This window comes from Pagrus pagrus (assembly GCF_965226575.1).
Source record: "Pagrus pagrus genome assembly, chromosome: 7".
Classification (NCBI taxonomy): domain Eukaryota; kingdom Metazoa; phylum Chordata; class Actinopteri; order Spariformes; family Sparidae; genus Pagrus; species Pagrus pagrus.
In genome coordinates, this window is record NC_140191.1 from 25,829,479 (window position 1) to 25,853,340 (window position 23,862).

The 23,862-nt window shown below is 41.5% G+C and overlaps 2 protein-coding genes across 4 annotated transcripts; one reads left to right on the forward strand and one right to left on the reverse strand.

Moving 5' to 3' along the window:
• The first annotated feature begins 14 nt into the window (after positions 1-14).
• Positions 15-14,234, forward strand: sybu (syntabulin (syntaxin-interacting)). Of its 3 annotated transcripts, none has more exons than XM_084357253.1 (8): positions 15-150; positions 6,314-6,360; positions 6,457-6,643; positions 7,941-8,141; positions 9,659-9,752; positions 10,225-10,380; positions 11,786-11,941; positions 12,368-14,234. In XM_084357253.1, exons 2-8 carry the CDS (start codon positions 6,337-6,339, stop codon positions 13,566-13,568), a joined length of 2,019 nt encoding a protein of 672 aa, XP_084213379.1. In that variant the 5' UTR covers positions 15-150; positions 6,314-6,336; the 3' UTR covers positions 13,569-14,234. The 3 variants fall into 3 exon arrangements, with proteins under 3 accessions (XP_084213379.1, XP_084213380.1, XP_084213381.1); XM_084357254.1 differs by having other exon boundaries at positions 7,995-8,141; XM_084357255.1 differs by lacking the exons at positions 15-150; positions 6,314-6,360; positions 6,457-6,643; positions 7,941-8,141 and adding an exon at positions 8,696-8,829.
• A 1,379-nt stretch (positions 14,235-15,613) lies between these two features.
• ebag9 (estrogen receptor binding site associated antigen 9) lies at positions 15,614-23,285 on the reverse strand. Its single transcript, XM_084356536.1, has 7 exons — positions 22,983-23,285; positions 22,352-22,446; positions 20,904-20,985; positions 20,542-20,697; positions 18,982-19,092; positions 17,778-17,869; positions 15,614-17,521 (listed from the first exon to the last, which is right to left on the reverse strand). The coding sequence occupies exons 2-7, from the start codon at positions 22,432-22,434 to the stop codon at positions 17,404-17,406; spliced, it is 642 nt and encodes a 213-aa protein (XP_084212662.1). The 5' UTR covers positions 22,435-22,446; positions 22,983-23,285; the 3' UTR covers positions 15,614-17,403.
• Positions 23,286-23,862: the final 577 nt, after the last annotated feature.

Here is a 23,862-nt window from a genome sequence, read left to right on the forward strand (position 1 = left end):
GTGCACACAGCTCTCTCTCCTCCACAGCAGAGCGGAGGCTGGCACCGGCAGAGCACCAGCAGCAGCAGCAGCAGCAGCAGCGGAACGACCCTTTGTGCTTCACCGACTGACGCGCATCCTTCTGACGGGGGACCACCATCACACATCCAGGCAAGACTTTCATTTATTGTCCTTTCATTTAAAAAAGCAATTCTTAAAAAAAAAATAATAATAAAAACAATGAAAAATAATGTCAGGATGGGAGCAGGTGATGCTGAGGAGGAGATGTTTACAAGTTCAGCAGCCAGTCTTTTGTCAAGTCATCCCTTATCATGAGTGTTTTTGGGTGATGCTGGGTGAGATGTGGACACGTTAGGTCTGAAGTTGGGTGTTTACATCCCATCCATCTGGTTGCATGTTTTCATTCTATGGGGGCTGAGGGAAAACATCCCCCAGCAGCTGTGGGGGCGCCACATGAAACAAAAACAAACCCTCCATTTCTGGATACATCTGTATAAAAAATATGAAACAACAGATCTGGAGGCAGTGTGGGAGAAGATGCTGTCATTGTCTGGGGGTGTAGGGGCAGGGAGATCTCAAAAAGCCTTTAGAAATAATGAAAATGGCTTTGAAGTGAGGTGTGGAAAACAAAGGGAGGCATGTAGAGATGTAAACACATGAGGGAGGGAGGGCATTTTGAAGGAGCAGTGGCTCCATTTAATGGCTGATGTTCTCTTAACTTGTTTCATCCACTATAATGAGAGTTTCAAGCATTTTAAAAGGTTTTTAGCACAATAAAGGAACCATATGGTGCTTTAATACAAAGAATAATTCTATTAGGGCTTAACACATCAGTCAGCTGTGTTATTCTCTGTGGTACAAGCCTATTAAACATCTCAAACAGCAACAGGAAACAGCTTCTGAATGCTGGAATTGGTTTCATTTTCCCTGGAAGGATTACTGAAAGTGAAAGTGACTCAGTAATGACATCATGCAATGTTGACGATGCAGTGTGTTTAAAGGTCGACGAGCTTAGGACAAGTGTTGTGTGTGACGCACTACTCAGAATTTAATCTTTTCGTTTCGGAGTACAATTATTATCTGCGTGGCATAATAATAAAAAGCATGGAGCGTTTGGACAGATGCTAAGTTAAGCTCACATCCTTCGAAAACGGTACAACAAGGGTTGAAACAATACAATCACAGTTATCATACAGTCTAAGTTTGTTTATGAAGCGCCAGTGGCGGACTCAGGATGTCTGACGGGCAGGGGCAAAAAAGAAAATATGGCACCAGCTGGATGTGGTGGGGCACCCTAAATGGCACTTCATCACCTTTTGTCCACTGGAAGGGCACCCTAAAAAATAACAAAAGTGTGATATTTTCTGAAAGGGTTATCGTGCCATGAACACATCATCACAACTCTACGCACAACCGCCAATTAGGAGTTCATCAGTGTGCATCAAGCGTCTTCATCACTGAAATGACACAACTTGACATCTCATTAACAATCACGTCAACAGAGCAAATGTACTGAGTGCATCACAGGGTTCTTATGAAATTAGAATAAACAGCTTGACATCAACATGAGAGAGCACATAGACCGGGACGGATGGATTAAGGGAATTTATTATTCACGCCCACGCCGTGCTGTTTTCGACCATCTGGATAAGGGAAATAGCTCCAGTAGAGGCTTACAGACTTGTTTACCAGTCACATTATCTCAGCATCTCACTCACAGCTTCATCAACTCTTCCTTCCCCTGTGCATCTACTGCCTTACGCTGCTAGTTTGGCGGTTGGCCACGCTTAAGAGAGCTGAAAATCCTGTGTTTGCAACTTAGATAATGCTTAGCCTGTCGCTCAGCAGGTAACCAATCAACACTGTCTGGAGTCAAGCAGAGGATGCGGGGCGGAGGAGCGAATGTGTAATCCTGCTTTACGAGAGCTAGTTCAGGACGGTTGAGATTAAACTACAGTATGCACAGGTAGCAGAGCGTGCAGGGGCAGGCATCTGTATCTAAACGCCTCACAGGGTTGGTGTCATGCAGTTTTGGGTCATTGTGATCACTAATGAAGGAAGATAGTGTTGCACTGGAATTAACAACATGAGATGATCGACAACACTGTTTGAATGGCAGCTGAACTGACTCTTAACTCTTCATGTTGTGATTCGACCACCCTCCTGCATCGCCTTCATTCGGTTTGCTTGTAGCTGCATTAATTTAGGGCTGGGCAATGTATCAATATTATATCATTATCATGATATGAGACTATATATTTTGGATACTGTTAGCCTATATCATGATATAGCATTAGTGCTGTCTTCTCCTGGTTTTAAAGGTGCAATATGTAAGATTTTTTGTTGATCATCAAACAACATCAAAGAATAAACACAAATTATCAACAGAATGTGAAGAAACAACAGTTTTGATGTTATGATGTCTACGTCTTGTTGCAGAGATATCTACTGAAGCTAGCATGCTAACCAGCTAGCCCAGGTCCATCACGGTCCAAGGCTAATGTGCTAGCAGTGTTAACACCAGCACTCCCCCACTGCTCCGAAGTCCCAGTCCAGACCGCTAGCTGAACGGCTAACTGAGCTAACTACCTAATGGCAGCTACAGCTAGCAGCAGTTAGCGGTTACTCTGGTGAGATGGTTGCGATCAGATGCTATATCAGCATTACTGATGATTATTTATTTTTAAAAAATCTCATTGTGCTCATATTTTGCGAAAGTGCTGCGTCATCCCTACAATATCATTGCATAATCGATACCAGAAATATATTTATAATAAAAATATTTAATGTTAACACCTGAGATGAGTTAAAGATTAGCACATTTGATAAAATGATCAAAACTTAACCTGTTTTATTTCTTAAGAACATGGCAATGGTGATGATGTATCGCAACATAGCCTAAAATATCCTGATATTGTTTTAAGGATATATCACCCAGCACATTCATTTAACAAATTCACTTCCTGTGCACAAAACTTTTACACCATCTCTCCTGTTAACCACACCCTGTTCATTAATTATTTATCCCCCTATTCCTTTTGTCTCAGTTCTTTTTTAGCTCTGTTATTCTGCATTAATCATTAATGGGTTGTCAGAAGATATTTTTAAACATCCATCATCGTGACTTTATGGCTTACACATTTGTAGTCTTCACTGTTTGTTTTCTTTGGTTTAGGTTGAAAAGAATTGGTCCATTTCACTCCTCATAACAAAATCTGTTAAAGACCAAAAAGCAAAACATTCCTTATAAACTCCACAATATACCATAATCATATGCTACAAACAGCTGGATTGTAAGTCAGTAATATATATACTGAAGCTTCCTGAGCTCTCATTCACTGACTCAAGGACAGAGCGTTCATTCAGGCTGAGAGAAACACTCGGCAGCTGAATGGCGAACACCCCCACATCACCTCGGCACATTCTCTCAGTGAAGGACGGCGTCTCAGGATGAGCAGCAGAAGCCGACACTCTGTGCAGATTTACACATAATTGGTCCCATCTAGCCGGAGTTGTTCATGCAGCGTTTTTTTCCTCCGTCGCTAAGACTGTTGCTAGGGCACGGCTTTGGTTGCTCTGCCCTGCTTGATGCCAGGCAGGCTGCACATCCCTTCAATATGATAACACTGTGGATGCCTGAGAATGAAAGTGAAACTGAAGGCAAGGTGGTGAGGGCCACCAAGAACGGAACAAAATCTATTTTTGTGCCCGATAAAAGGAGGTGGATTTGATTCCCACAACACTCTGCTCTATTTTTGCAATCCTCTTTGGGCTTTGGAGGTTTGAAGCAAGAGGATTTTTTCACTAGTCTGGGCAGCTAATACAGGGAGTGTGGCTTATATTAGGTCATGCAATGGTGATATCGTTCTGTTATTGAAGGCGGATTGTTTGGGAAGAATCAAAAAGTAGGCCTATGCGTGCACAATCAAGGAATAGACAAAGGAATAGACATACAGCTATGAACAAGGACAACAAAAGATGAACAAATAAAGGTAAAGAATGATGAAGAATAAAGTGGGGACTAATAGGTGTATGCATATAAAAATCACCAACAACATAAAAGTCCTTATGCAAGTCAATCTAGTCAATGATCAAAGCAACACTGACATCTATCCAGCCCAAATAAAATTTAAAAAAAGATAACATCTGGATGAAGCGAGAAGAGACAGGTTCAGATTCACCGATGTGACAGCAGCTCACAGGCCTTGGGGTCAATTACATCATTCCCAGTGAAAAAAAAGGAAAAACATGTACGCGCTTACGCAACTGCCCCCCTTAGGGAAGAACTCAACAGGCGAAAGAGAAGTGAAGTGATTGTATAAAGTTTATTCAAGCGTGCGAGAAATTCTGCATTATTTAGCTTTAAAGCATCAATAAATGATCTTCCTTGTCTAAATGTGCATGTACAAACCGAACGACTTCAGCATTACGCAACAGTTAATTTCTACTTTGGTCTCTACTTTTAGAATATCACTCCACTGTCTATTATATCTCAGTGATAGAAGCACTTTGCAGTTTTTGGCAGGCAGCCCAGCAGTCCTGGCACAGACGGCTGATAAGGAGAGCTGGTGAAGTTCTGCTTAGCATTACTGAAGTCTGACACCTTTCATCTTTTCCTGCGCTTCATCTGATCGTCTTAATCTGGGATGACTTTGATGAAAAACCAGAATATGAAAAGAGTGATAGCTGTGTCTGTGTGCACTCTCACAACTCTCGACTCTTTTGAAATCACAAGCAGACGAGTTCATTGAGTTATTTTAAATCTGTTCCTTTTGTAGGGTTTCTTTTATCTTTTTTACTGTTTATAGCTACGCTGGTAGCTTTGTAACATCTGTCTGTTGGCCGGCCCGCGACTTCAGTCCAGACTGAAAAATCATTATTAGATGAATTGCCATGAAATTTTGTACAGACATTCATAGTCCCCAGAGGATGAACCCGAAAGACTGATCCCCGTCTCGCCCAGCTGCACCATGAGGTTTAAATTCGTGTTTTAGAGTAGAATATCATGGCCATGCTTGAATGGATTGGAATGAAATTTGATTTAGATATTCAAGGTCCCTTGAGGATACATTCAAATCACAATGGTGATCCAGCAGGCCAAAGTTTTCACTGATTCAATGACCATTCTCAACAAGAACCTGATGGATTCCTATGAAATTTTGTACAGACATTCATGGTCCCCAGTGGATGAATCCTAAAGACTTTGCTGATCCCCTTACTTCTCCTCCAGTGGCACCGGGAGGTTGAAATTTGTGAATCAGAGTAAAATATCACCTAACCCAACTTTTGATTGTCGTGAAATTTTAGTTTAGATATTCCAAGTAAAACAATTGAGGAAACACTCCTTTAACATCGGTGATTCTCTAATTTTGTGTTCACTTATTCAATAATACATCTCAACAAGTACTTGATGGATTCCTATGAACGTTTGTACAGACATTCATGGTTCCCAGACGATGCATCCTAATGATTTTGGTGATCCCCTGACTTTTCCTCTATCAACAATATGAATTTGACTTTAGCCAGCCTCTGCTGTACTTGCTGATTGGCAAATGTTAGCATGCTAATATGCTAAACTAACATGTTAAACATATACCTGACTAACATGAACATATTACCATTATCACTGTGAGCATGCTGACATCAGCATTTAACTCAAAACAATGCTGTGCTTAAGCCGCTTTCAGTTTTCAGGGCAAAAAGTATAACTTCATAACTTCAAGTAATGACCTATGGTTCTGTATTCTTATGATTATATTATACTATGACAAATAATTCAGAACTCAGGATCCAACATTTTTAAAGTGCATTTTTAGGCTACCTCACAAAAAATTGAATGTTGCAAATGAATATATATTATATGAAAAAAAAAAAAAAGATTGACAAGCTGAATTTGGCCTAAAAGCCTCTTTTTGAGCAACCCTGCTCATTCTTTTTACTTGTTTTTGCTCTTAAATTCATTTTCCTCTTTCATTGTTTCTGGACTTAACAAAATCGGATTTTAAAATGTTTATTTTTGGTGGTGACGCATAGAATTAGTTTCATAAGGTCATAAATTCAGTGTGTGACGGTCATGGCTGGCTCTGGGCTTATAGTGCCATCTGTACCAGGCAGGATGTGTGTGTGTGTGTGCGTGTGCGTGTGCGTGTGTGTGTGTGTGTGTGTGTGGTGGGTGGGACTTAGTGGCGCAACAGAGTTCACACAGAGGGCCCTTGTTAGCAAAGGGTTTGAGCGCCACGTCAAAACGCTGCGACATGCACAGTCCACAGAAAAAATGACTCACCTGATTTTTCTCCTCTTTTTCACTCATCAGGGGAAAACGCTACGTGAAGCACAATGGGACCGTTCCAAGAATATGAGGTGAGTCTTTTTATTGCCACTAGTGAAATATTTCTGCATGTTGAGGTAGGTGGCTACATCCCTGCCCGCAGCTCTGACAGATGTTGCTTTGAACAGGAAAAGAAGTCACCTGAGAAAGGAAGCCCCCGCAGCCGCATCCCACGTCTGGTCCTCCATCCCTTCCGACCAAAGGACAAAGGCTCGCCTCTGTCCGACTCACCTTTCTCAGAGGAGGAGGGGAAGGAGTGTGACATGAGCTCTGACCACTCCAAAAGGACCATCAGCACCAACAGCTTTTGCTCTGGTAAGAAGTTCAACTCCAGTCTGAGGACGGCTGGCTACAAAACTCAGAGCACCATTTTCAGGCTGTCAGGTGCATGATTGTGTCGTAGTGTTTGTGGTTGGTTGATGTCAGAAGTGTTTAGATCCTTTACTCAAGTAAAAATATCAAGTGTGAAAATACTTCAGTACAAGTAAAATTCCTGCATTAAAACAGACTACAAAGAGTTTTTAACACATTACACTGTCTCACTTTAATACTGATGTGTTTGTATGACCTGCGGAAGCAAACGCGATCATCAGTGAGTGACTAAAGTATTATCAGACAAATATTATTCAAGTATCAAAAGTACGAGAAGTAATTTAACATTTTGTCAATTTGCATTAAAGGTGCACTACGTAACTTTTTGATTACAAATGGAAAAAATTTGGTCAGTCGTATGTTCTTGAACTGTAGGACTGCTCTTTTTGTTCTCCCCCCACCATAACTCACGATAGCTCTTGCAAACTGCTATTCCTTGTATGAAGAGATCGGTCTCTGTCTATGGCCCCTTTAAAAAATGTGCACAGTGCCCCTTTAACTTGCAAGTAGTATTTTAATGTTAGAAAGTGGAGCTGATTTGACCTATTTTACATGATGATCATCATATAGACAAAATTAGGGATTACTGCTTTAAAATCAAGAGTCAACTTGTTCTAGAAAATTCATAAAACTCTTTATGATCTTGTCACACTGTCAGATTTTATTTTAACTTGTTTTAAGAAAATACAACTTTTATGACTCTCAGTTTCTTGGTAAAATTAAGATTTTGCAGACTTGCGCACTACGCAGAATGTTAATCTACAAACTGACCACTAGATGTAGTAGAGTATATTAATTCTAATAGTACAAAGTGGCAGCAAATGGAAATAGTCCAGTAAACCCAAGTACCTCCTCGAGCAATTTAATTACATCACACCACTGGATGTTTCATTCTTTCTTTTTATCTCAGCATGCTGAATTATTCATCCTCGATACCAAAAACTCGGTTATGTTTATTTCATACATAAATTGGCCTACTTAACAAACAGAGCAAATGAAAGGCAGAAACTACCAAGCAAAGAACGTCTCTGTGTGTGTACAGTAAGTGTGCATGTGTGTGTGTGTGTGTGTGTGTAAACTACTTTATGAAAGTGACGAGCCATGGTGAAAGCTGCCGTGCTATCTGTCAGATAACACCCGGGCTGAACCTTGAGCTCTGACTGCCTGCTTGTGTTCGCTGCCTGCCCCACGCTGCCCGCCTGTTCTTGGCTATTACTGTCTGTGTGCCTGTTTACAATAGATGACACCGGCTGCCCCTCTAGTCAGTCTGTGTCCCCCTCCAAAACCCCGTCAGGCTCCGAGCAGAGTGCCCACGGCTCGCCGATACTCCCCGAGCGCAAGGCCAAAGTGAAGAGGGTGAGGGTGATGGCCGAGTGGAGCGGCGAACCACGGAGCACCCCGAGGCACAAGAGGGAGCAGAGGTCGGCCATGAAAGCCAGAGGTAAAGAAGAATACAGAGATAAAGATAAAAAAATGTGTTGTTTTTTCTTTTGCATATAGAACAGGATGAGAATCAACAATTAAAATATTCACCTCTAATGAAAATATTCTGACTCGTGTGTTGACTCCACCTTAACTTTTCTCTTTGTACATGCACAGACCGTATACAGCACACTGCATGTTTATACTCATGCATGCCAGTGGCTCCCCAAAGACCAAAGTACAATAACTGTGTATTCGTCACATGTCAGCAGCCAGCAGATTCCCTGTAATGTTGACTGGAACAAACACTGGCAGGGAAGCAGCTGCTTGCCCAAGGAGAATAATAATAACTGGAGTGAACCGTCATCTCTGCATCTGAGCTCTCTTTTATCACATATTCTACAAACAGCACACTCCAGTCTAACTCTGCATTAAATTTCCTCTCTTTTAGTCTGAGGAAAGAGCAAAAAAAACTGCTCGATCATGACTCAACATGGGGAAGAAAGCTGATTGGTTGAGGCACAGGTTTGGGAGCTTAGCCAATTAGGCTGATTAGCAGGAGGTTACTACACTGCTTGAATGTGCACAGACCCTCACTTGTCTCACCAAGAGGTGGAGGTTCACTTAGTTTTGAACAGTTTTGTTTGACACAGTAATCACTGGACACAATAATATGGTTTTGTTTGATGGAAAAAGATGCTACTCAGGTACGACTTTTAAAAAATAATTTCAAAACAATATTTAGTGACCTGTTTTTCTCTGCTTAAACAATAACAATGCAGTTCTAGCTTCAGCTTCTGTGCTGACATTTGAGCAAAGCAGATTGCGTTACACATAACAACTGGATGTTATTGGCTAATTGTGACTGTTAATGTCATTTGTAATCACACGCTTTATCTGTATGCCCAGCTCCAACTCACATTAGTCTGAAGGATGTAGATCATGGGGTGTGGCCCATCCAAAAGCTGTTGAGAACATCTGATTCCCGCTGTGATATGTGGTTGGTCTCTCCATCAGGGACTTAATGGAGATCCTGCGTACAGAGTCAGTAACATGATAGGCCTGCTTTATTTTGCACCATCCTAACAGGTCTGAATAGGAGAAGGTGCAGGCCATGGGTAAAAAACACAGGACCTGAATGTTTTCAGTGATGACACAGAAAGACAAATGGTGTTCATGTTGAGCTAAATGTTGATGTTCCAGGCTTAAAGCGAGACTTTGGCTTTATCTGACAGTGAGTGAAAGCAGGAAACACTGAACATGTTTCCTGGAGAGGTTACTACAATGTGTTTTACTACTTGTTGTGTAGTAAATGGTGTCACACTAGCACAAGTTGAGAGACGTTTAAGTCAGCAATCTGACTCAGTGTCTCGCTAGTGTTTGCTAACATTAGCCTCCATAAACACCTAGTCATACCAGACTAAGAGAGGTTTTTCACAGCATCCATTTTATTATGAATTCAACTTTTCATTCACAAAAGAGACGTTGATACATCGCCTTTCAAGTATGCTAACGCGGTGATGCTTCTCCCCGCAGGTAGTGAGGCAGACTTCAGCTCCTCCAGCAGCACAGGCAGCCTGAAGCCCAGGGGGGGCGTCAGCTCAGCTGCAAAGAAAGCTCCTTCACGCAGGTATGGTGTTCACATCTGGGGTCACACTTCAGCTCGCAATTTTAGCATTTTTATGAAATTGTTCCCATGTTTTTCCTACAATTTTGATATAAACCTGGGGAATTTTGATGGTCTCAAACCAAAATAACCTTGTTTTAATTAACACACTTCAAACATGTCCTCAAATATTAAAGACATCCTGTCCATCAAATAATCTTTTTAACAAAGAGAAATCTTGGAGTTACAATCTTTTCACCAAATCTGTTTTTCCCCAGCATGCCTAATAACAAAATGGTGTTAATCTTCCATCTTTGAAGTTACATTGCAGTGATTCAATTCTCCAAGAGCGTTATCTCTCCACAGTTTGAATTTGAAACAGGTCAACAACTCGTGCCAAACTCTAAGGGAAAAGTGAGAAATCCGAGTTGTCTGCAGCCCTTTACATTACCTCATCTTTATTAACAAGAAAACATTTCTTTTCTTCCTTTTTAAGTCGCGTACCCCACATCAGACCGCTTCCAGTGTTCAAACCAGCCGGGAGCCCCACAGCCAACCGCGATGCAGAGCTTTACGCTCCCTACAGGACTCCTCCCAGAGCTGCGTCCTCCTCCACCAACAGCAGCAGCTGCAACTCCAGCCCCACCTCCAGGTACAAAAACATGGCTTTCATATCGTGCATTATTGATAATCACCGAACACCGACTGTGGCTTATTAAAGTTCTTGTTCATGATGAGTTGTGTGCTCTCCTGGTCATGTCTAACCTTTCCACATTTCTCCACTTGGAGTCGTTACAAATCCAACCTTTTCTGCTTGAGGCGAGTCTGTTTTGTTGAGACATGAGAGATTTGGACTGCAGCTCAGGCAGTGTGCAGCATAACGATGAGTGAGTGGGCGTCTGGATTAAGCTCAGACTATTTTGTCATTTCCTCTCTTGCACCCGCCCGGGATTATATCGGTCATGATTTGGCTATAGTTTGGATTACTGAAGGTTTAATATAGCAAATGTCTGAATATGCTACCCAGACAGTGACCCTACTGACGGCAGCCGACTTGTAACTGGATTAGGGTGAGCGCACCACGGTTTGGAGGAGAGAACGGGGTCATAAATATTTCAGAAAGGCAGTATTGATGTGTTGAGCTGAAGAGCCTGAAGCTCAAAAGTGTTTGGGACCACCGTGAATTTCTGACATGGCGCTCCAGGCTCCGTATTACTTGGAAGGTTTTCTCAGGCTTTATGGTTGTTGGCAGCTCCACCCTGAATAGGGATTGACCTAAAAATCCTTTCTCAGCAGTATAACAGACAAACCTTCAACCCACAGCCTTTTGAGTTTTCATACAGTAGCAGAATCTGCCCTCTTTATCTGGTGTTTACAGCTTCCATGAATGCACTACAACCCTCCGAGTTTGTCACTTTAAGACTTCTCCGCTGCCTGGCTAAGTGTCATGTGACATCTTTTCCTCTCTCGTGCTACCTTCTGCTGGGCTGTTTCTATTTCTGGCTGGATGCAGAGCGCTCGCATCAAAGCCTCGAGTATCCCAGGTTGCTAGGATATGGTGCTGGTGGAAGAGGGGGGCTTACATGCTGCTTTGCATATTGTCCAAATCCACCCACTCATCCTGTACAGCAAAAACACAAATCCTTTTTATCAGTTCTCTTTGAGCATGATAAAACACTGATCATAGGACATGCAGGAGGCATTTGAATGCTAATGCAATTAGCTTTTAGATTAAGGTTTTATCTAGTAAGGTAATTTCTCTCCTTGCAGACTTTGCTTCTATTTAGATAAACCAGCAGTTTAAGGTTTTTTGCCTCTAGGCCACATGCCAGTAATCCTGTGTCAGACAGTAATTCCAGGCTTCAGAGAGCATCTGCCCTGACAGCACTCTCTCAGACAAATTATCGTCTGCAGGGAGCGGTTTTACTTCTAACCGTCAAATTGGTTTGTTTTCTGCTGTTGCTTCCAAATGTCTAGTTGCGACTGATGGATAATGTTGATTTGTAAAGTGGTAAAACCTGGTCTTTAACCAGCAAGCTCATCTTTTTGGCCAACAGAAGAGCGAACCTGGGCCGCTACCACTCCTGTGGCGACAACCATGGAATCAGACCCCCGAACCCCGAGCAGTATCTCACCCCGCTACAGCAGAAGGAAGTGTCCATCAGACACCTGAAGACCAAACTGATGGAGTCTGACAACAAAGTCCACGACAGGTTGGTTAAGATTTAGCAGCACATTACACAATTAATTGTTTTCTTGCCCAGTCAGCTGAGATTGATACCACTCGCATATGTCTGTTATATTTGAAGTTATAGCCAGTTAGCTTAGCATAAAAACTTGAAACAAAGGGAAACGACTAGCCTGGCAACAGTCTACTTCTTAAAGTTCCCCAAAAGAGGTCAAAATGTGCTGTCTTAAAACATAAAATAAGTTCATTTAAAAAAAAAAAAAAAAGTTTTTCTTTGTCATACCCACTACTTTCTCTTCTTCTTCTTCGCAGCCCCATATTTATTATCAAGTGTACATGAGAGTGGTATTGATCTTATCTAAATTTCAGCAAGAAATGAGCATAAGCATATTTTCAAAATTGTCAAACCATTCCTTAAGTAACCCTGGACATTTTTCTCCCTCTTCATCAGAGAAACCGAGATTGAGGAGCTCAAGGCCCAGCTCAGCAGAATGAGGGAGGACTGGATTGAGGAGGAGTGTCACAGGGTGGAGGCTCAGCTGTCCCTCAAAGAGGCTCGCAAAGAAATCAAGCAGCTGCGTCAGGTGGTGGAAACGATGAAGAGCAGCCTGATGGAGAAGGATAAGGGAATACAGAAGTATTTCATCGACATCAACATCCAGAACAGGAAGTTGGAGTCCCTGCTGCAGAGCATGGAGCTTGCTCAGAGTGGCAACAACCTCCAAGACGAAAACACCCTGGACTTCATCTGTGACAGCCCTGATAGTGGCGGGAAAAAGATGGTGGTGGAGGAAGAGGGTGGGATGGAGATGGGGGAGCAAGGGGCAGAGGCGATGGCGGACAGCGGGCTGCTGCTAAACGATGAGATGGCCAACAGAGCGGACATTTTGGAGCAGGTCTTCATGTCCACTGCGATGGATTTCAGTCAGGACTGTAGTGGTAAGCTGAGGGCAGGGACTGAGGCTGGGCCTGGGGTGTCTGCACTGTCAGAGGCCCAGCTGAGTGATGAATCTGCTGAACCCCCACCAGCTGTAACAGATACAGCTTCCTCCACCGTCACCATCTCCTCGAGCACACCCTCCCAGCAGAATTCAGAAGAAAAAGGAATCCAGACCGACATAATGGCCATGTCTCCAGACCTGCAGGCACTGCTCCTCCAGCTGCTGAAGATCCATGGGGCAACAACGGGGGACACAGTTCTGTCAGACTCCAGCAGTCTTCTGGACCTCCCACACCTGTCCTCTTCCACTTCCACCATTGCCAATCATCCCCCCAGCACGACACCTCCCCAACCCAGCATGCCCAAACCTGCTCCCCCAGAGAGCCCCGACACCTCCACTGATTCCGGCATGAGCTGCTCAGATCATACGGAGAGCCGACGGTTCATGGAGGAGCTGGACTTTGGAGTCTGTGACGAGGAACCTTGTCTGTCACCAGGACTGGATGTGGTCGGCAAGCGTTACTGGAGCAACAACTTCCTGGTGGATCTGGTCGCAGTGGCAGCCCCGGTGCTACCCACTGTAGCCTGGCTGTACTCGCGGCACGGTGTGGACGGAAGCGCTCCGGTGTACAACATTGCTGCTCTTATCAGGGGCTGTTGCATCATGGGATTGCACTCTCTTCGTCACGTCGCACACAGGCCAGATGCGTAAAGGCTTTCACCCCGCATGCACATGCCTAACCTTGAACTAAGCACTTAAGCATCTTTTCAACAGTATTTGTGAGATTTGTCGCGTTTTTTTTGTTAAACACTTGATGACATTAATGCAGTTATTTTGGTTCCAACACTGTTACTTTGCACTGTGCAGTTACCATGAGTCGAAGCAAAATGGTGACATGAAAGGGATTATTTTTAACTTGGGTTATTTATATATTTATTTATCATTTACATGTATAAGGTGTTCATCCGGGTAGATGGTTATGTGTTATCATTGTCCGGTGGTGTCCCTAGTTGTCCTTGTGTTTGAGAAAAATAAAAAGTTCTTTTTGTCAGGATGAGATTTTTAGGAGGTGAGAGATCGAATGTTAGTTTCCGTTTGATGGGTTCTGAAAGTTCAACTGTTTTTGAGTTATTGTTCCAAAAGAAACCTTAAACCTTCAGCCAAAGCTTTAATGTGAGTTCACTGTTATTGTTTTGTGAAGAAGTATATATTTTTCTTTCCCCCCCCGGGAGTAGAGCTTTATTTGGTACAGCCTGTGTATTGTGTCATAGAAATAAGTTGACGCTTCAAAGCAACACTTGTTATGTGCCTGAGCTATGTGCAATACTGGTTTACAAATGTCCTTGTATCTTTATTATTAAAGCATGATAAATTCTGGCCATGTGTTGTGACTTGTCTTGTCTTTTCATCGGAGGAAATGACTGAACACAGTTGTTAAAGTTTGCCTTATGTAAGACTTCTCTAAAGACTGGGGGAGCCCATGTTTGTTCATTTGCACAAGATGTTCACATAAATTAATAAAAGGGGGAAAATATGAGCCCAAGTGCAACCAAGCGGTGTTCTCATGACAGCTCATCTTACGTAAAAGCTTTCCCGGACTGTATTTTCAGACATCCCTTGGGTTGTGGGTCTGACAATGTAAAGTGCATTAGATCCACTTTACTGGGATCTCTCAGAAGCTGTAAAATGCCGTCTGTGCCCTCACACCAGTTAAAACTGGGTCAGTGCCAGAGCAGATGCAGAACCGCAAATACTTTCTTCAGTCATTACACAACATCTACCAATATTCAAGGAAAATGAAAGAAAAAGCTGATTAAGTTTAAATGAACTAACACTTGGCCGTGATTACTCCATTTTCCACTCTGCCATATGGTGATGTATCTTAAGTTGCATAACCACGACCTCTCAGTTCATAAGGCATCAGCCCGAATCATCAGATGCTGTAATCCCTAACACTATTCTGAGGATACTGGATTGAAATGAGTGCGCAGCAGAGGTAAGTCACAGCAGCTGAGAACACGCCGCTCTCTTAAAATCAGTAATTTCATTCTCGAGCCCTTCAGGACAATTGTTCCCCCAAATAGCTTGTTCCCTTTCTGAAGACCGATGACGTGCGTTATGAAAGTGGGTCGGTCTCTGAGAGGTTTTGGCAGGCAGCGTCCCCAGACAGATGGGAGCGACGTCATCGTGATGGAGGTCAGATGAGTGATGACAGCCGTCCGTCAATCCAGGTTAAAGGCCGCCTCAGTCTCAGACATTATAATGTTGTGATATATTGTAGCAGCTCTGTGAGGCTGTGCTTACATGGGTCAATCTGATATAGCTGTATTGGTGTTGCTCCTACAAGATTATAATGTTTCAAGACCATCACGCTGCTGTGATGTCATAGCTTTGTGACTCATGTTGGTGTTGTCCCTGGAACATAATAATTAATGTTGTACCAGGATCATCATTTCTACTTATGAAAAAGCAACAATGCCCACATTTTAAGCAAGCTCTTGTGGCTGAAAGTACAGGACGCTTACCCAGGAGACCAGGGTTTGTAAGTTCATTTGTCAGTTCAAGTTTAAGTTTTAGGTTTAGGGAAGTCAAACACTCGGTTAGGTTTAGCGAACTCAAACACTTGGTTAGGTTTAGGGAGAGCAACTAGAGCAACACCATGAGCATGGGGTAGGGTTAGGGTTAGGGGGTCATCCATCTGTAACGATATTCAGATAGTGTTTCCCAAATGAAACATCAGGCAGCAGACTCATGACCAAAGTTCATCGCCTCTAGAGGTATGAATCAAATCATTTTATTAAAAACCTGTGTAGGACTAATACAGCAGGCATACAATCTGCCAAACCTTCAGAACTGATCAAGCTTTTGAAGTCATTCGTGCTCAACCACGACCATTCCCATAACACGAGGTCTTACACATCAATGACAGGAAATGGATGAGAAACAAAGGGGTTCTCTGCGATTCATTTTTGGAAAACTTAAATGTGCAAAATGACAGAACAGAACAGCATGCACCGTTTCTCAATGAAAACCAAGGGGAAAACAGCCTTTCCAAAGAAAACACTGATCCACATAGATTCGCTGAATTACCTTGAAAAAACAGGCACCTGCTTTGAATTAAAGTCTTAACGCTGATCATGCACTTAGCTCATTATATCATTCATGTTTTAACAGAATCATCACCTCATGAGTGTGTCAATAAATCATTACTGTGTAAAATGTACCCAGTATTTCTTTAGAAGCAGCAAAGCTTTTCCATTTGTAACATTTAGCATATAAATGTGCCTCTCTCACCTCCACCTGAGTCAATTTCAGCCATTACAGACCAGAGACATTTTGTATCATGTCTGCACATTTAAATTTATAAGAGACCTTCTTCACCTGCCAACGTTTCCATGACAACAGCTTGCCCATTGGCACTGGTACCGATGTTTTCAACACTGCCTGGTAATTTCATTATAGCAATGCAAAACAGGATGCTCAGTCAAAACCATTAACTTCATCTGTTAAGCTTGATGAGAAAAGAAGCAAGAATTTATTTTTAATCTTATCGGGGCAACATAACCGGTTTGAAATTACTGTGCTGATGGTGATCCATGTTTTATGAAGACAGCGCCTGAACAGTGAGTGTATCAACTATTTAAGAGCAGAAGAACATTCCCTCCCCCTGGGGCAAAACAAAAAGAAACAAATTAAAAAATGCTGTGATAACTGGATATTTTCCTTCGATATGAAAGGTGACAAGGGAGGAGAACATATAGCAGATCTATTAGTAGCCATGAGATTACCATAGGAACCCACAGCTAACATTTATAGTTGGGCTAGATTCTAGTCTATGGTCATTTATCTATGATCACATTGAACTTTTTCAACTGCAGACTTCCAGTGTAGTAAGGGCTGCACAGCAAAGGGAGATAATGTGAAATATCAAGCAACATTCATTAGAAAAAAAGAAAATCAAGTTTTCAGACAACATCATAACGACATAAATATAAAAACACAAGAATCAAATGAAGCAGAGGGATGTCACTGGTATACAGTGATGCTTTAAGTTAATTACACTCCTTTGTCTTTCAAGGTTATAAATATGACAAAGAATAGGAATTGTACTCCCTATTTGAGATTCAAAAAAAAGGTAGCACAGGTACCAGTTTATTTACAAATGCTCCTGGGAAAAACCAAAACAGAACATTTTTCTACACTAGCTGACATTTTTAATCAGAATCTAATGCTGCATCTAACCTTTAACCTAAGGTGATCTGGACCATATCAATACAGCTCTTCCTCGAAGACCAAAATGACCTTGCCTCATGATCAGTGAGTACACCAGGTGCCTTATGTATTTTACACTGCTGCAGCTGGAAAACGGACTAAAATGGCTGCTGGTGGAAACAAGGTGGAGAAGGAGGACAGTTTGTGAACAGATAAGTAATGAAGGGCGATAATCCTGGCCGGTCTGATGACTTTAAAGACAGAGTAACGAATGATTTAGTGTCTTTGCCCCAACCCAATCCCTTTGGCTCAAAAGTGAGCATTTCTAAAAATGTTACGAGAGCTTGACGGCAATCTTCTGCTCCTTCTTCATCATCCTCTGAGCATCCTTCTCCATCTTCTTCCTCTGCTGCTCCATGGACCGCTTTTCTCTCTCAGCCATCTTCTGTTGTCTGTAAAATAAAAGGCAAGGTAAACACATGATTGCCAGCAATGTCATTACAGCACACATCAATGGAAGCTAGGTCAGCTGGGAGTGAAAACAGAATCTTGTTTCTTGCTCTGATGCATTTATACAATGGCATACACTGTCATCTGCTGGCCATAATGTGGATCTACACTCCTTGACTGGACTGATAAATATGGAAAACTGGTCTTAATGCACATCTTTGTACTGTATACAGGCACAGAGGTGTTCTCGAATATTACCTGAGCACCTCCTCTGCTTCCCAGGCAGCATCAGACTCGTCCTCCCAGGCATTTGCGTCCCCTTGCCAGGTGTCCATTTCTCCCAGTTCAGCCTGAACAAAAGGACAGTTTTGAAATAAAACAAGAATTTCTCTTCAGAAGATAATTATTTTGGATGTAACCCTTTAGTTTTGTATGGTATGGAGGACACCGTACAATCCATCCATAATATTTTTTCTTCTTTAGTTAATTACTCCCTTACTGCAATGTTGACATGACTGCACAGTCTGAAGACTGTCACAAGCTGTTTTCTCATGAAAATAAAGAGTTCTCTTAAGAGTTTTTTTTTTTTTTTTTTTTTAACATTTCTGGTCAATTAAATGTGTATATTAATTATTATTCAAAAAAGGTTTGATTTGCCACTAACTATAGCCTGAAAATTAGGGGTAGACCGATTATCCAGGCTGATCAAGCATTTCTCCAATTGTCAGTATGAGCGTTTTTTGTGTCCGATTGCTAATAAAATCAATGAATTTAAAAATGCATTACTTTGGCTCTGGGCTTGGTCTCACTCAATGTCCCGCCCACAACACTATCTGATTGGATACATGTCGAAAGTAATAGCCTGTCAACACTGAATAATCTGAATCTACAAAGTTACTAGTAACTTAAGTTATCAAGTGAATTTAGTGGAGTGGAAGTGATAAGCAGCAGAAAATGGAAACACTCAAGTACAGTATTTGAGTGAATTATAGTTAGTTACATTCCAGCACTCGTCATTCTCAACTTTGACACCGGGATACCATATTGGTCGACCCCTACTAAAAATCATCCAGAAATGACACCAAAATGTATCTTTGTTGCAGGCTCACTTCGTCATTTTGACTGATAATGTGGGTGTGTTGTTAATATTTTTAACAACACCTGATAAATATATAACTTACATAGTCTGCATTATTAGACTAAGACTGGGGCCCCTAAACATGGTCTATTTCAATCTTATCCATTTTCAGCCTGTACTTTCTGGGTTTGCTTTGTAATTTGCTGATCTTTTCAATTACTGTACAAATTACACGGCCATGTATTTAGACTGAGATGCATTTCATTTTATACACCTCTGCAGTAGAAACTCTACTTGGTCTTAAGCTTTTCAAACAAAAGTCGTGATTTTGTGAGGAGCCGAAGAGCTGCCTGACGCTTCAGATGTTATCAAGCTGTAACTTACTGAGGGTGGACTGAAGGTCATCATATCCTGAGAGGCTGCCAGTCTGCTGGAGAAACCTGCTGAGCCATCAGGCACTGGGTAGTTCAAAGGCTCCCTTTTCTTCAGCAATATCTGCAACACAGAAACCAGAGAAACAGGGGCGCAAACTTTAACCAAAGCACTTTGTGACGCATTACAATCCCATTATAGGCATGGATTTAATCATTTTATCATACAATTTGAAAACATTCATCATTAACTATTCAGATACAACATTTTGTCCATTACATCATGCTATGATGCATTTACATGATCTTTTTACATTGGAGATTTGACCGAGCTTTTATATATTAATCTTACGTGATATTTTAGATAAACAGAAAATGCAAGTAAAGTGCATTATGCTAAAGACCATATTATCATGAAGTCTATAATTTAGTTCAAGTGGAAACAGGAAACTTTCCAGTGTTTTCAAGTGGTATTATTATGGTCATCAGTGTCTCAAGGACATCTGGATTGCTTTATGTTTTCCTAGCAGCAGCTACCAACAGGACAGGATAAGTTGTCAGTTTATCCATTCATTTATTCTAAAATTGGACACATGAAAGCAGATAGAAATGGTGCAAGGCGGCCAGTCTGACTGGATCACCAGTCAGCCTTCATTCTCCCAGGATTATTCATGCTCGGTGGCAGACAAAATTGCATGGTGAAAGCAAGGTTTATAGGGAACCAAGCTTAGCACTGATGGTGTCATTATTCTACAGCCATTACATTGTGTTAAACATTTACTTCATAAAGATATGTTAAACAATACGTTGCCTTTTTTTTTAATTGATGACCATCATTTAGGGCAATTTGTTTGTTTTTTAAAATGTGGTTATTTGCTGTCATATCAAGATGTTCCTGATAGGGAATGTAACTCTGATTATTGGTATGGGTGCTTTTTGTGTCCAATTGACAATAAAATAAATTAATTTAAAAAAAAACACGCTGCTTTGGCTCTGATGCTCTCAACCGACAGCTGTGAGCAGTAGCTGCACACATCATCTCAGAGGTTCTGTCCCTGTGCTCCACTTCCTGGCTTTTGTAAGTCATAGAAAAAAGCTCGAACCAGTGGATATAGTGGTGACCAGCTTGGTAACTAACAAGATACAAAAATGTAAATAAGATTTTGGTGTTTTACAGGTGAGGTGGGCGACTTCGGCTGAAACAAAGAACAACTCTGCTGCTCACAAAATAAAAATTAATACACTTTTAAGAAAAGAAACATCAACATTTAGGAAAAAAGAGCATGTGCATTATTTCAAACAGCAAATGCCACATATTTTGGGAGTGCCCCTACTGTTTGTGCTGTCACCTAGTAACTAAATTGATAACAAGATGTGTGAAGTGGGGTCACCCCCCCTTGGCTATAGAATTTCCTGGGAGAAACTCTGCATTGCTACACAGCTAACCCCTAATTTTCTCATCTTTGTGATAAGTTACAGCAAACACATCAAGGACTAATGTCTGTGTTGAATGTGCAGGGATAAAACTGACATCTAAAGAGACCCTGGATCTGCTCCATGTCTGTGGACATACCTTCTGTGTTTTCCTGATGGTGGGAGCCATGTCTTTGAAGTAGTCGGGCTCTTCGTCGACATCATTGGGTGAAGGAGAAACGTTTCCATTACCACCTTCAATCTTGATACTCGTAGGAGCATCTTCATCCCAAGAGCTCCATTCTTCAATCTCTGGCTGTGCAGACAAGACAATAAAATACAATTTAAAGTCTTTTTATTTGTGCACATGGAACTGAAAGCAGGTGTTTGTTTAGTTTATCTGAATAAGCAAATACATGCAAGTTTAGTCCAATGATTATATCTGTACTTTGCCTTTCCAAATATTGAACGCTAGGATCTGAACTTCTCAGGGCAGGTGCAGTGAATTGACACAATACTGACCTTTTTTGGTACAGATGATGAAAAATCCACTGTTGTCGGGAGAGTTATTTGATCACCACTGAGCTTGCGACCCCTACCACTCCTGCAGAGTATCACAATGAAATAACAAGTCAATTTAATGTTGTAAACAGCAATAACTGATCATTAACACAAAAGATCTGTTTAGCGTTGAGGGATCGATCCGATGCCAGTTTGATTGTCTTCTAGCATCATAGAGACCATGAATTGAGACCCTTTCTGAATCATAGATTCTGGTGGTAAATTGGCAGGCATGTGATCCACAAAGTACTGATCAGGTTTTATCTTCCACCAACATGTACAAGGCCATTGTGGTAGTCAAGTCACGTCAAGCCATTTTATTTATAAAGAGCCAAATCAAAACACAAGTTATCTCATGACACCTTTCAATTAAAGCAGGTCTAGACCATACTCTTTAATTCACAGACACCCAAAGTCCCCCCAGTGACCAAGCACTTGGCGACAGTGGCGAGGAAAACCTGCCTTTAGTGCAGTATGATGAATAAGCACTGCAAACTCAGTTATATAAAAAGCTTTGGATCAGACATGTACAAACTTTACCAGTGTATCCTGTCAAATTCTCAAAAGGTATTAAAGGATAAGTTCATCCAGATATTAAAATTCAGTAATTATCTAGCTGGGGCAGCTGTAGCTCAGGAGGTAAGGCGGGTCCTCCACTAAAAGAAAGGTTGCTGGTTCGATTTCTCCAGCTTTCATTGCAGCCTCTGCCATCAGTGTATGAATGTGTGATGTAACAAGCATTATGAAATACCTTGAGCTGTCAGTAAACTGGAAAAGCACTATAGAAATGCAACTTTATCTACCATTTACTCAACCCGGGAAAGGGGAAGTTATGCAAGAAAACAACAGATAAAAACAAAAAGCTTGAGCATAAAACATGCAGCTTGTCCAGCGTAATACACGTCATTTACACACTTGAGGCAAGGTTGAGCTCTTGCACCCACTTCAGATGGGGTGCACGCTTTTAGAATAGCAGCTACAGTGAATATTCAGCTTAGGAAATGATGTAAATAACATCTTTTCAAATCAGTATGGGATCTCAGGGCTTCAAGAGACTTGGATTGTGCCAAACAAGCTGTATGGAGCTATTTTATGTTTTGTCGATTGTTATGTTTTTTACAGTTTAAAACAAGTCACATCTACTTCAGTTGTTCAGGAGAATGCTTCCACGCTGTTTTGCCGTGAAGCTTCAGAATTTTTGTGGACAATGAAACCTCACTTGCCTTTCCATTAGCATCTAGGTGAGTAGATAATGACCACATTTTCTTTTTTGAGTGAACTTATTTTTTTTTCTTCATTTTTTCCAAATGTATTTATGATTTATGATGTCACTGACAAGATGTTCATCAAAGAGAACAGCAACTATCAGGGATATGTTTCATCTTTGTTAAGCGTTCAGTTGTGCTCACCTGCATATCAACCTTTTGAAGAAAGAAAGTAAGCTGGCTAGACATGTGCAGATCTTGAAAAGACGGAACTGAGTGATGGCCATGATGAAACTGAGCTGGTGGGAAAGAAAAGAGAAAATATTAGCATTTGGATTTACAATGATGCACATGTGTCTTGTTTTGCTCCAGAGCACCAGGATGAACACCAAGGCATCCAGTAGACCAATGTGTATGCAGGGCAGCATCAGACTGAGTAGAGCTGGCCGAGAGTCAATCTTTAAAAAGGAGGATGTTATGAACACAGCGTACCAACGTTAAGTCATGTTATCCAGAATCAGGAGAGCCATGGCACCGGCCTCCTACTAAAATGCCACCCTTATTGTGGGTAATCTAATCCACAAGGCCAATATACTGTATTTTAGCAACAGAATGAACATAGGTTAACCCCAATAAATCCAACTATACTGACAGATGTAACGTTACACCTGTGTTTACAACGCCATTTCCACCACAGAAGAAACATCGAGCTAAGGTTAGCTAGCACTAGATATTATGCAAGTCCCACCAATATTTTTTGCTAAATTAACGCAATTAAATTATGTCTTCACATTAGCCTTTTGCTTTTTAAGCTACCATACAAAGAGACACCCACCTTGCAAGATGTCAGTACACCGTATGCAGAGCAGCTGCTTGCTTCTTGTATGGCAGAAGAGACAAGTTCATTTATTTGCTAACCGTTGCTTGCTAGCTTAGCCTACAGGAAAACATCCCATTTCTGAATCCTTTAGCTGTCTTCGTAGGGCGACACATTGGGCAGTGACAAATTATATCGTTGTCATGTCAAAAACATGCAGAGAACAGCTGTAACGTTACGCCCCAATGCTGTTTCATGTCAAAACTCCTAAATTGGTGTCGTCTCTCATCTCTGTCCCATGGCTGCCATCTTTGAGCTGGGAGGAGCAGGAACAGGGAAGTACAGCGTGGTGCTGCTGCGTTCAAGTACTGTCGGAAACTGAGGGAGCAACAATACTTGTAATTCCCACTGAGCTATTGTGAACCTTGACTCTTGTGTCTTCTGAAACAAGTATTTGTATTGTATTTTTATTTTAATATTTCCTATACATGTGTTATACATTAATGTACAGTTTATGATCTGAACTAACAATCACAACACATGCAAGTGGAAAGGCGTCAAGTGTTTTTAATTCTGTGTCCATCTTTTCTGCAGAATACTTCAGTAGTATGCTTGGAGACTCCTGGATTGAAGTATGGCAGTTTTTTTTTAATCTCATACTGCCTTATTCATGTACCAGTTACCAGGATTCATCGGTCTCTGTTTTTGTTATATTGGTTGGCCGATATTATTGGCCTATCACAGATATGTCAGTATTGGTGTATGTGTAGCCAATATGTTGTCTGTTATCGGCTGATATGAAATATTTTTGTTTTAACAGAACATAATGCTGATAAAGCTGCTTGGGGGATTTATAAATTTCAAGTTCGCAGTGATGTTTGCTTTTTCAGTGCATTGA